Here is an 11531-nt window from a genome sequence, read left to right as displayed (position 1 = left end):
AATACAACTCGTTCGATATTCGCTTTTTCTTTTCTGCGAACTGCGCACCCTTTCTGGGGAGGTACTGTGTAAAGTCACAACGTGATGGTGTGACAATAAAAAAATGTGAGAATTAGAAATTATGGACCTGTATGTATTTTAAGAGTTCATTTATTTGTAACATTGAAAAAGATGACTTCGCCCCATTTGCAAAGGACACACTTTGTTCCTATTCAACTTCAGTGAGTGGGTTTCATCTCGAACCATCAGGAGCGGATATGGCTGAAAATGTCGCTTCAAACGCTGTTATTAATGATGACTTTTTTTTTTAAGGAAACATACTTAATAGGCAATGGGCACACATAATCTAGTATAATGCGGGCTCAATATTCGTCACCGTTTGGGAATCATGTTTTGGTTTCTTTATTTATGTTTTTTATTTGTCGCTTTGTAGTTTTAAGCAGCGCGAACGAACGCCGTTCAAATTACCGTGACAGAGGATTATTAGTAATTAAATGGCATATAGGCAGGCAAGCTGGTGGACGAAATCCATCGAAGAAAAAACCTGCTTGGGCGACACAGACGATTGGAAACACAAACACAAAGAGCTCATGAAACAAGGGAAAGGGTGCGATCTAGCTGGTGTAGAACCATGAAGAAGATCGAGAGACACGTAGACAGAGGACGCAGTTTAGAGAACAGAGAGCTGAAATGCTCTCTGTGTTTGTGTTTCTTACCTCCTGTATCGCCCAAACTCAGGTTTTTTATTTGGCACAGGAATAGTATTAGGTTCCCTGAAATAAAATGCGAGGTTTTAATGGAAAAGAGGCACATCTTTTGTTACTCTGCAGTTTCTTTATTGCTTCGTTACTAAGGCACGAAAGAGACCCGAAATATATTTCTATCAAAAGGGGTAAAGCTTGACATCAGCGCACATGTAGATTTCTTGAAGAACAAAAACGAGTCCCATGAAGTGCATTCCGCGGGCGACACCCTACACAGACCAGCTGGTGCGCTGAAATCCTTGCGCTGCAACAAAAACTCCAGTCGTAGTGTATTCCTGCACCATTGGCATTCCGCTTACCTATGCTGGACAGGACCATTTGGCACTAGGAAAAAAAAGCAGAACAAATGCATTAAAGGGAGTAAAGATATCGCGAACCTTTTTCGAACCTTGGGGTTCGTATAGTTCGACGAACCTTCGAACTTTTCGATAGATTTGCGGAGGTTCGCAAAGTTTAACTTCCTCTTCATCTTCTTTTTAAAGTCAGAGCGTTGGCTAAGGCATACCACAGTTAACGTTTGAATGCTCAATAACTGTGTGCTCGAATCAAACGCTCAAACGTATAACTAGCGGTGCACTGCGTTGACATTCAACAACGCACCGATTGCTCCTTGACCTTGCCTGTGTGCGGAAAATACGCCTAGGTTGTGATACCTACACACTACAGGGTAGAGAAATACAGAACGGGGTACGCTACTCAGGACTTGAGATAGCACACCAGCACTTGAGGTGAACGTAAATTTCGAACAGTATATACGTTGCGTATGTTATGTTTATGTATGCAGTGCATAATGTCTGAGACCAAAAACGTTGAAAACTTTTCTCTGAAATTTTCTAAAGGAAAAACTGGCTCAACAATTAACGAGGTTTCTTGAGGCATCAAAAATTCATGTTCAAAAGTCGCGCGTGCGCAAACCTGTCGAGTTCGTACGAACTGTTCGACGAGCTTTTCAAAAAAAAAAAAAAAACTTGTGCGAACACGAACCACGGCCGGTTCGCCACATCATTAAAAGAAAGTGCTGTGATACGGATTTCATATGATTTTAATGTGATTTCATTCATACAGATTATATTCCAAATAACACGAATTATTTGAAACACCGAATCGTTCCACATTGTGAGTTTTGGAGCCAAGATGATTTGCAATTGCCAAGCAAATGAGTTATGAATTTTTTCGGCAGTGGCGCTCGGAGGTCCGCTGTATGATGAAGTCGCGTCAGTAGGTTGCACCCAGTGGTTTACCCAGAGTTTCGTCCGTGTCAGGCTCCGCAGTGGGGTGTCACATCACAACATGAAGGACACTCCCATGTACTTTTGTGCTCTTCGTAATATTGCGTAATCTCGCAAAAGCTTAGGGGTTGTCTCCCAGATTTTGGGGGTGCTAGGGGTGGTTGGGGGCTAGATCAATCACGGGGCTGCACGACTACGGCAAAGGCTAGAGCCAATAAGATCCGATGCCATATCCGATCCGATGTGTCGAAAAAGCCATGCTTATACGCCAGAAATTGTTATTATTACTATTATACGCCTTATACCCCAGGACTACAGGTGCAAAAACGGAGAAGTAAGGAGCACGAACTCCGCCACGGCGCCCTCGAGAAAGCGAAGGCCTGAAGGGGGCACTAAATAGCTCCACGAATATTCTCCAATTATTACGCTCCATGAAAGAACGTAGTTCACGATATCCAATTGTGAAATTCACTTACTTCTAGCGAGCGTCTTTACCACGAAACAATGCCATTCAAAGAGCATACTCCGCGCGAGTCTCTCCTTCCTACTCGGAGAGTACCTACGTCACACGTCTCGCACGTGTAGCAAAGCTGCATTCCAGTAACTGAGGATGGGGGAGATTTCGGACTCCTAGCCAATGACGGGCCTCGTTGACATAAATAGCGGCGTACGGGGAAAACCGGTTGTGGGAACATCCCTGTAACATCGCTGGAGCAATATGGCGCTGAAAACATAGTGCATGCATGAAATGGAATATTGTGGGCTTTTGGTACCTTTTGATCTGGCTACCTTGGGATTCACAAGTGTAAATGTGTTAGAATTGACCTCACTTCCCGATGTTACAACAAAATCAATGTATGGGCGTCCCGCATTTTGAATGGTTGATGGTGCGCGACGTCAAAATGACGTGTGGCTATTTTCGCCAGGGCATCGCAGGGCGGGGCATGAGCGCGAAAGAGTGCAGTGAATATTCGGTCGGTTTGGAGCCATTATTTACTTTCTTGCGACGAAAATTGTTGCTAGACGTCACTGCAGGAAACGAATCACAGCATCACTGCATTAGAAAAAAAAATGCACCTTGCATACTTGTTTGTTGCCCCTTTAATTCCACGAATCCTTTGTAGCCGCAGCGCGGCGCTCGCGTTCCGTGGTAGACAGAGCCGTATATTAAAAGGGAGTCTGACCATTAATGGGTCATGCCTGTACCTGAAGCCCCACCCACATTTTCAGCTTTCTGACCAACGGAGTCTTGAAATATAAGGCGCTATCAATCAACCTATCCTCACTATTTGTCTCCCTATCCAACAAGGGCAGCGCCATTTTGGGTGGCAAGTGGATTGGATGGGACTGAAATGGATACCTCTCGCAATCTGCAAAACTAGTGGATTGTTGGTGCAAATCTGATGAATGCCACCTAGGGTGCGTGGGGCACGCCGGGAATTGTCGTCTGCTTCCGTCGTTGTACCACTGCCGACCGAACCACCTGCTGGGATACATTCTGTCGTTTGTGCGGTTTTAAAACAAATCTGCATGAATAGTAATAGTAGGAATATAAAAGGCAAGAATGATTATGTCCATGAAATCCCGCAATTAAATATAAGATTGCACAGCACAGTGCCGTTTTTGTTATCATTTCGTTGTGACCGCCGCGATCGCCGTGTTCACTAGGCCTAACACCGGCGACAAAACGTATTATTTTCGGTTAAATATCGATGGGCGAAACTGGTTTCAGGGAAATGCATATGAAGATGCACATTTGCAGCGTAAAACCAGAGTAGCCTGTGAAAATTTTTTGTCACGAAATCGCCGCTTGACTGTGTTTGTTTTCGTCGCCATTTTGGGTGGCACTGAGGTGTCATGGCGGCCCCATTGATAAAGAGCAAACCAACCAGTGGAGCGAAACTGTGATTGACAGGCCGAGCGTGTTTTTGTGACTCCTCCCAATGTCCAGACTCCCTTTTAATATATGGCTCTGGTGGTAGACCAGCTCCTCCGATCTAATGCTTTGTTTTTTTCATCTCCAATAATGCGCTCCGTACGCATATTAAAAATACTTTGACAAGTAAACGTTATGTTATGTTTGTCTGTCGGGGAAAATTCATTTTTCTCAGTTGTTTTCTCAAAGTTGTAATCGAGAAGAAAAGAAACAATTTCTTCTGGCACTGCCGAACCTGCATGTAATTGCAAAAGTCTCAGAAAGGTCCCCTAGAGCCATCACCTGGGAAGTGAGGGATGATCACGCCTTTCTGTGAACTGTTATGCCACCATTGACTGAGAATAGCAGTAGGCGATCCTTGACGAAGGTAGAGGACAAACGAGGACATTCTATCGCCGACTAACCTCGTCTGTCGTCAATATTAGTCTGTATTTCTTGCTGCATTGTCCAATCAATGATTACCTTCTACTAACTAGCCTAATCATTCGATCTTCCACGTTACTGAATGGTATTAGTCATGACAGGGAAAGAAGGTGACAGCTGAATAAAATATTTAAAACAACGCAGCGAGCTACAAAAGGAGTCATTTATTTCTGGGTGCCGCAAGTGCATGTTTACTTAACAAACTCCACATTTGCAAGGAGCAAAAAAACGCTGCAAAGTGTTACAAAAACGGACAGTGGACGACAAAACAGTAACGTGCGCCTTAACGTAACGTGGCGCACGTTACTGTTTTGTCGTCCACTGTCCGTTTTCGTAACACTTTGCAGCGTTTTTTTTTTTTTTTTTCTTTTGCTCCTTGCAATGGAATACCAACTAGCCCAACGGTCTGCGTTCTTTCTCCACATTTGCGCGCTTCAGCGTAGAGCATTAAAGCGTAAAAGATTGCACTGCCGCAACAGGATCTCCGGAGAGGTACAGGCTCCGAGGGAACGCGAGCGCCACGACACGGCTGCAATAGATTCGTGAAATTGAGACCCTCATTTGCAAGCAGAGTTCGGTCTCCTTACTTCTCCATCGTGATGTAAACAAACACCTAGCAAGAGAACATGGCGACCCCCGCGAGTTAGTCACGGCTTGCGGTAAATAATGTCCATTTCTGATACAATTTTGTGTCATCTTCCAGGACATCACACTGTGAAGTTCTAAGTTTGGAATACCGCCGGAGCTGCACATTATCTTATGGATGGAGAGACATGAAGCGTCTCACACGCACGGCGATCATATTCTTCGTGAGATTTTCTGCGGGGTGTCTAATTATGCAACGTGAAAGTACCACTGTCACTGGAAGGAGGCTCACACATTGGCATTCGACGTGTATTGGCTTAGAAACACTGGCAGGTCATGGAAGTAACGCGTTTAAGTAAGCGTCGATGTTGCAGGGTGAGCTCCGCCTTCTTCAGATTTAATATCATACCTTTGGTGAGCAATACTCCTAGCAGTGCTGTTCCGCACCCGTTACGATGGATATCAGGACACGGTTCAAAGCAGACCTGGTTAACAAGCGTGCTGTCGCCCCATAAAGAAGAGTTTCTTCAGTACCAAGCAGAATCAGATGGACCAGATCGACTGTTTCTCCGTCACGTAATATATGCACATACATAACAGCCAATATCTAGGGTCTCCCACCTAACTGCAACCGAGTCCTTGAAACAAAGCATAAAATCAACGAAATTTTGGATGGTAGTCGTCCCAAGCAAGTCAGGGTGTTTTTCTACTGGTCCCGATTAATTAAAAGAGATAGGTTACATAAGTTTAGATTGTTGATACCTCACAAATTTCGCGCGCCTCATTATTTTTTATATATTTACTCGAGGCCACGTAAAACGTACTTTATTTCCAACAACTGCATTCAAGGGCTTTGAAACGGGCTGTACAATTGAAACCCGGCATTAAAACCCGTATTTTAATAATCCGTAGTTAATCTCCATTAAGGAACTGATTAGAGGCAATATTAAAAAAACGCCTGACTTGTGCAAGAGGATTCCCGAACATGCAGGATGTCTTTCTTGTTTTTTTTTATACATATGTTTTATTAAAAAACTATAAAGTCTATAGACGTCCTGTTTTCACTTCTATCATCTTTGGGCCGGCCGACGTTCTTGGCCAACTGTTGCTCGACCGTCGAATGACTAATTACCTAAAAATCGTTAATTAACTTCTAAATTAGAAAATCTATATGATCGTCCCAATGACATCACGTCCCCTCGGTCACCTGATACTGTTGATGTTTGCAGAACAAAAATCCGTTCGATAGATCGTCCGAAAAAAATTCGTGTAGAAACACCTTTTTTTTTTCTTTTTTTTTTTCATTACGCATATTCCGAGACGCGTCTTTCCTTCACCCCTAATGTGAGAGGGTGAAAGAACACGCTATCGCCTCTTGCGTCTTGGAAAAAGATTAAAAGAAAACGGAAAATGCAACCCTATATAAGGGCAGCTCGGATAGCGTCACCGGACACATTTCTTTTTGTTTTGTTTCCGCAAGTTCGAGCTGATCTTCCACGCGGTATTGGTTTTTTACAGTACCTTCCAGAAGGCGGTCAGTTTAGGTTTCACAGCCCCCCCCCCCCCCCCCCCCCCCCCAGGCACGCACGAGGCGGTGCGGGCGTGAGACTGTGCCGCCCGTTAGGTCAGTAAAGCGGGCTCCCCTTCTGGAAGCTACTGCGAAAAACCTCTCCCCTTCCACGCGTGAAGCGGCAAGAGGTACGTTCGATTAGGCCTGCACTGCCTGAACCAGTTCCCGTGGTGCTGCATTCGCCCGTTCGTTTCGCCAATGCAGCCGAGCGTTCCCTGCACCGTCTCGTTCGTTTCAAACCAGTGCACGCCAAGTGTAGCCCTAGTGTAAGAAAACTCTGCACTCCCGCAGAGGTCAGTTCAACGGTAGTGCAGAGTACTGGCGGCAATCGCAGCAGACGACGCGAGGCAAATAATAGTTAATTTAAATGCCGGAAGAGACGTTTAAATTCCAAGTCGAAATAACGCTTTACTACAGTTTCGGTGTACATTGGTACACGGTTCCTGTCAGTTGGCAGAAGATTCAACGTTATCTCGGTTACCAGGTCGTCGAATTCTTCGTCCTCGCTGTCAGAATCCACAAGTTCCATGGCTGTTTGCACAATTGTTGAACAGTTCATTGTGTACGAAATTAAAAAGCAGCAATGCATATGTGATTGAAATGTCACACGCGTTATTACAATCTGTAGCGGCGTTAAGAGTCGCGGAGAGCAGAAGGCCTGCACTCGCGCTGCACTTCGATATTCGTTTCGCGACGGCATTAATGCTGCACCGTTGAACTGGAGCTGGCCGAGTGCTGCGCTAGTTCAGAACTGGCCCTGCACCGTTCAGAGATTGCAAGTCTTATCGAACGTACCTAAGGTACTCCTTTACCCTCTTACATTGGGGGTGAGGGAAAGACGCGTCTCCGAAGATGCGCAATCAACAAAATAAAGAAAAAACACGGTGCTCTTTCACGATTTTTTGCGGGCGATTTATCGAACGGATTTTTGTTCTGAAAACGATAACGGTATCAGGTGACCGATGGACGGCCTTGTAGCGTTTATAATGAAAAAGTTAAGTAACAATTTTTAGGTAACTAGTCATTCGACGGTTGAGCAAGAGATGACCAAGAACGTACGCCGGCCCAGAGATGACAGAAGTGAAAACAGGATGTCTATAGCCCCTTATAGTGTCTTTTTTTTTATGCAGTATCTGTATCGAAAAACAAGACAGCCTGTATATCGCTAGTTTGATTCGTGTTCGGTGTACTATGTGCTTTTCTATCTTTTTCAACTCGCATGGACGCCCTTTATTTGGCAGGATTTTCAGACATATTTTTGTGGCGTTAATATGTGAGTGAGACAAGTCTTATTCGGGGACCCTAAGAGAATCCTCTTTTGAAACTTCCGAGCCAAGGCTCTGAGAAAATATTAACAGTTCGGGGCAATACTCACAATATTTTCGTCTTGCACCTGGAAGACGTAGCAGATAAAATTCTCAGCAACTGTACACGTGGTCTCCCTGAAAGCAAGTTCCCAGTTGGTGTAAGTAACAACGGAAGTAACCAATGCATATACGCGCACGCTCTCGTATTCGCAAATGCCTCATTGGTTTTTGTTCTTAGAGGCAGGGGATTGTCCACACAACCGGACGTTATGGACGCACATATGTATACGAAACATAGACATGTGGTGTACTCTTGCTTCTGGTTCGGGAATGGTATTTATCCTGTCTCTTTACGATGCCACGATAATCCTTTCCAACTTTGTCATTCCTGACCCATTTAATGTTGACGGGAATTGTAAGGCTCTTATGTTAACAAGGCACTTGTGGTTGCCCTCTAGTGTTAAAGCGAATTGATTTCCTATTAAATTCCTACACGGTTCCAAACTCTCTGCTGGGGCCTGTGTAAGCAATTGTGGAGCACATATTGTTCGCCTGGGATACTTTATGAGATGCAAATATTTAATTGATAGTACCCGAGCATGTTGGTTTATGTCAATCGAATTGGACTGAATTATTGGCTGTTCCACAATAAAAAGCAAGCTAACTTAATATGCACGAACAAATATTGCGTTTACAAGCAATCTGCAATGTCAGTTTTGAGCTGTGTCTTATGTGCACCTGTTCAGGTTGTCTTAAAACTCTTAGAATAATTGTAATTGTACGACTACAAAAACGGCGAGTTGCGCACCATGTTAAATAAAAACCATGTAAAGAAGGGAAATCGCATTTGACTTTCATTAAAATTTGATCTTTTTTAATTCCATGGGCACCGCGAAGCAACTGTGGCTATGAGCGGCGTGCAGACGTGAACAAATGGAAAGAGGACAGCAGGAAGGAGTGGGGGTTTGTATGCGTCCTGGGCAGACGTCAGGGGAACTGTGTCGACATTCGTCTGGGAAATCTGCCAGAAAACCCACGGAAAACCTGACACAGAACACTTGGTGCGAGATTAAAACACGCCCACCTCCCAGTCCCGGCGTAGAAAGCGGTCCTGCTAATCATTATGCCACAGAAGCTGATTCGATCTGAGACGAAATGGGTAAATAATATATACTTGCATGAGGAATATAAGGTACAAAAATATTCTAATTGTGCGCCTGAGTGGTCCACCAAGACATAGAAGACGCACTGCTGGCAGATGATTTTTCTACATCAAGCACGATCAATGTACGAGAGATAAGCGTTGTGATTCATAATTTACGGCTTCCGTGATACCAGTCCACCGCTTCCGGTGCTCGTATGAGTTGTCACTAAGCGATTCACGCAGCATGAATAAATCATCGTCCACCGTGAAGCGCTTTCGTGAAATTCCAGGGGTTCCTGAAACAGTCGCACATGCGAAAACCGCCATCTTGCATTCACGAAGACGGACATTATAGCGTCTACGGCTGCGTACAGCGTCTTACGTGTACCTTCGTTCTATCCTGAAGGAGGTTCCGTTGCAATGATTCGCTGTCAGCTCAACGTCGCCTGCACGCACTCGCACGCACGCATTGAAACGCAATAGTCTGAACCGGGCATGGACCGATGTTCCATGCCCGGATCGTGTTCATGTTTGATAAATGGCGATTCACGGCTTCAGATAGAACAATTTCGCCTGATTCTTCTATTAAAATGCGTTTACGATACAAGACATCGTATCTAGTTTTAGTACCTCGGAAGAACTCCGCGAAGACGATGTGATGAGTAAAGCTGTCAAATCCAAGCTTAGCGACTGCCACCCATTATAAAGAAACCGGGCGATTGGCTTATAATATTTTCGGGTAACTCGCTATTGTGAAGAAACATCATGTATGTGTCTCGAAGCTGAATGTGTATCGAATTTGCGATTTATGACCGGTGTTTGCGTTGAATTCGGTTCGATTTTAGTTAATAACAGATCTGTGTGATTAATAGAGAGCGGATCTTATAGGCACTAAAAAAATGCTTTTTAGGCGCCTAAAAAAGAACTAAAAGAGGCACACAGAAGGACGAATTTTCTGGGAATAGACACGGTCAACATTGCACTACTAGCACTACGAGCGATGCCGTCAGCATTGGTTGCTTAATAGTAATGTATAGCAATCTATCGTGTGCACACCTGTGACGCTTGCTGCTCAGGAATAATACGCTTGTATTATATTCTGAAGTCATTCTTCCGTTGCAGTACAAAGATTCCGCACAGCCAGCGAGGGACAGAAACAGGAAGAAAAATAGTATGGAAGTTTTGGCCTCCACAAAACCGCTCCGACCGCAATGCAAGCTCTATTTTGGAATGGAAGTACAAGCACAGTGAACACAGCTAGTTATTGAAAGCATTAATACAGTAGAAAACACGCATCATTTCAATGTGTTCCGGCGTGAAATTCTGTCGCCTGTCATTACAAATTGTCCTACACGCCGAGAACGCGATGCCGACCGATTTGATGATGCCTGCCTGCACGAACGAGGGACATCGTCGGGAACAGTAGGAGCGTCACCACCACAGCTGTAAAGCAACTAATTACAAGTAATGGAGTTACTGTAAGTTATTACCGTAACCTAAATAACCAATGGAGTAAGAACAACGAATTTAGCTTTGAAAGGTTATGAAGAATCTAATTTCGAGATTATGCGAAAGCAAGTGGTCTCTAAAACGGCCGTCGTTTACAGCGACGAGGCAAGTTGTACTAGAGCGGAAAGTATACGCGATAAAGGCTCCCGAAACGACATAAAGCAATCACGCTATTCCTTTCCAAACCCTGTATACGTTTTCCTTCAGTATTCGCACTTTATCTCATAGTTTTTGTAGGGTGCAGTGACGATACTATCCTGAGCGCATGCATAGTGATTTCTGTCGCCTCTCAAATTTCTCGAGACCCTGTGCGCAAAGTGTAAATGCCGCCAGCGAGCAGTACTACGTGATTCCACGAATTTCTGATAGTTTTGGATTCGCCAAGTGTAGGTGCCGTCACGATGAGCTCTAGCAACGCCACCTAGATAGAGAAAGCCTGCTTACGCGTCAACAACTCCTAACAACTAAGAGACAGCCAATGAGGATCGTGTTTTCAGCGGTGGTAGCCAATCACGAACGTGTTTTCAGCGGTCGTAGTCATACAGACGAACCACCGTCGTCCGCGAGTAGCGAATGAATGTCTCCGCGTACTAAATTTACTAAATGGGACATCTAAAATAAAGCGCAGAAAGGTCCCGTATCTATATCAAGACTGATTTTCTTTATGCCTCGTTTTCTCTTCTCTGTGCATGCTTCACCAAAATCAGTACTTTCCTTTGTTGAAATGCCAAGCAGCCTTGTGAGAGTCCGCGAAAGTTTGCTCATGAGACAGTACCCGTTTGAGAATGCCATTCTTGCCCAACCTGTCCTGTCTTATCTTGTCTTGTGTGACCTGATGCCACGATGATGCCCCCTAAGTAAGCCATAGGATTTGTTGAGTCTTCTCGGTGCATGGTTTACTTTGTTGACACATCAAGCCCTTGCCCGCGATCATCAGTGTGTTTAGCAAGCCCGCGATGAGTAGTGCATGTTCACGATTTATCTTGTGATTAGCGTAGATCTTTAGCTTGTTATGATTAGCAGAGCGTGTTCGCACAGTGTATCCTTGTTGTCATTCCGTGCAT

The 11531-nt window shown here is 44.5% G+C and overlaps 1 protein-coding gene across 3 annotated transcripts in view; it reads right to left on the bottom strand.

Annotated features, from left to right (window-relative positions):
* Positions 1-812: 812 nt before the first annotated feature.
* Positions 813-11531, bottom strand: part of LOC135391611 (uncharacterized) — a 70003-nt gene continuing 59284 nt past the window's right edge. For all 3 annotated transcript variants that reach the window (XM_064621928.1, XM_064621927.1, XM_064621929.1), the window contains exons 18-20: positions 7883-7949; positions 1064-1088; positions 813-1008 (exon numbers count right to left, since the gene is read on the bottom strand). In XM_064621928.1, coding sequence (XP_064477998.1) covers positions 974-1008; positions 1064-1088; positions 7883-7949 — 127 coding nt within the window. In that variant the 3' untranslated portion in view covers positions 813-973. The remainder of the gene's footprint in view (positions 1009-1063; positions 1089-7882; positions 7950-11531) is intronic.

Source organism: Ornithodoros turicata, chromosome 4 (genome assembly GCF_037126465.1).
Source record: "Ornithodoros turicata isolate Travis chromosome 4, ASM3712646v1, whole genome shotgun sequence".
Lineage (NCBI taxonomy): Eukaryota > Metazoa > Arthropoda > Arachnida > Ixodida > Argasidae > Ornithodoros > Ornithodoros turicata.
This window is presented reverse-complemented; position numbering and strand designations above follow the sequence as displayed.